Source organism: Eimeria mitis, genomic scaffold (assembly GCF_000499745.2).
Source record: "Eimeria mitis Houghton genomic scaffold, Emh_scaff1197, whole genome shotgun sequence".
NCBI lineage: Eukaryota > Apicomplexa > Conoidasida > Eucoccidiorida > Eimeriidae > Eimeria > Eimeria mitis.
Window position 1 is genome coordinate 7,816 of NW_013568151.1, and position 670 is coordinate 8,485.

The window sequence follows — 670 nt, forward strand, 5'->3', positions numbered from 1 at the left end:
TACAGGTTACTCGTAATAACCCCTACAGCAAAAACTGCAGCAGCTGCTGCTGCAGCAGCAACAACTGCTGCAGCAGCAGCTGCTGCAGCAGCAACAACAGCAGCTGCAGCAGCAGCAGCTGCTGCTGCTGCAGCAGAAGCTGCTGCTGCTGCGGCAACCACAACAGCGACAGCTGCAGCAGCAGCAGCAGTTACTGCTGCTGCTGCAGCAACAACAACAGCGACAGCTGCAGCAGCAGCAGCTGCAGCAGCAACAACAGCAGCTGCAGCAGCTGGAGCTGCAGCAGCTGCAGCAGCAGCTGCAGCAACTTCACCGACAGCAGCAGCTGCAGCATCACCAACTGCAGCGACAGAAGCAGATGCAGCAGCTGCAGCAGCTGCTGCAGCTGCTGCTGCTGCAGCGGCAGCAGCAGCAACAGCAGCAACAGCCGCTCCAGGCAAATTGAGCAACAACAATAGCAGCAACACCAGCAGCTGCTGCAGCAGCTGCATCAGCAGCAGCAGCAGCAGCTGCACCAGCAGCAGCTGCTGCTGCTGCAGCAGCCGCAGCAGCAGCAGCCGCAGCAGCAGCAGCAGCAGCAGCAGCAGCAGCAGCAGCTGGTGCTGCTGCTGCTGCTGCGATAGCAGCGATTAGTTTTTATTTTGTCGAGACCATAGGAGGCGGAGGGCGT

At 60.0% G+C, this 670-nt stretch overlaps 1 protein-coding gene across 1 annotated transcript in view; it reads left to right on the forward strand.

The window, feature by feature from the left end:
* The window catches only part of EMH_0031660 (1-deoxy-D-xylulose 5-phosphate synthase, putative), a gene marked incomplete at both ends in the record, with an annotated part of 6,728 nt that extends 6,283 nt beyond the window's left edge, over window positions 1-445 (forward strand). The window contains one exon of the mRNA XM_013494540.1: window positions 29-445. Coding sequence (XP_013349994.1) covers window positions 29-445 — 417 coding nt within the window. The remainder of the gene's footprint in view (window positions 1-28) is intronic.
* Window positions 446-670: the final 225 nt, after the last annotated feature.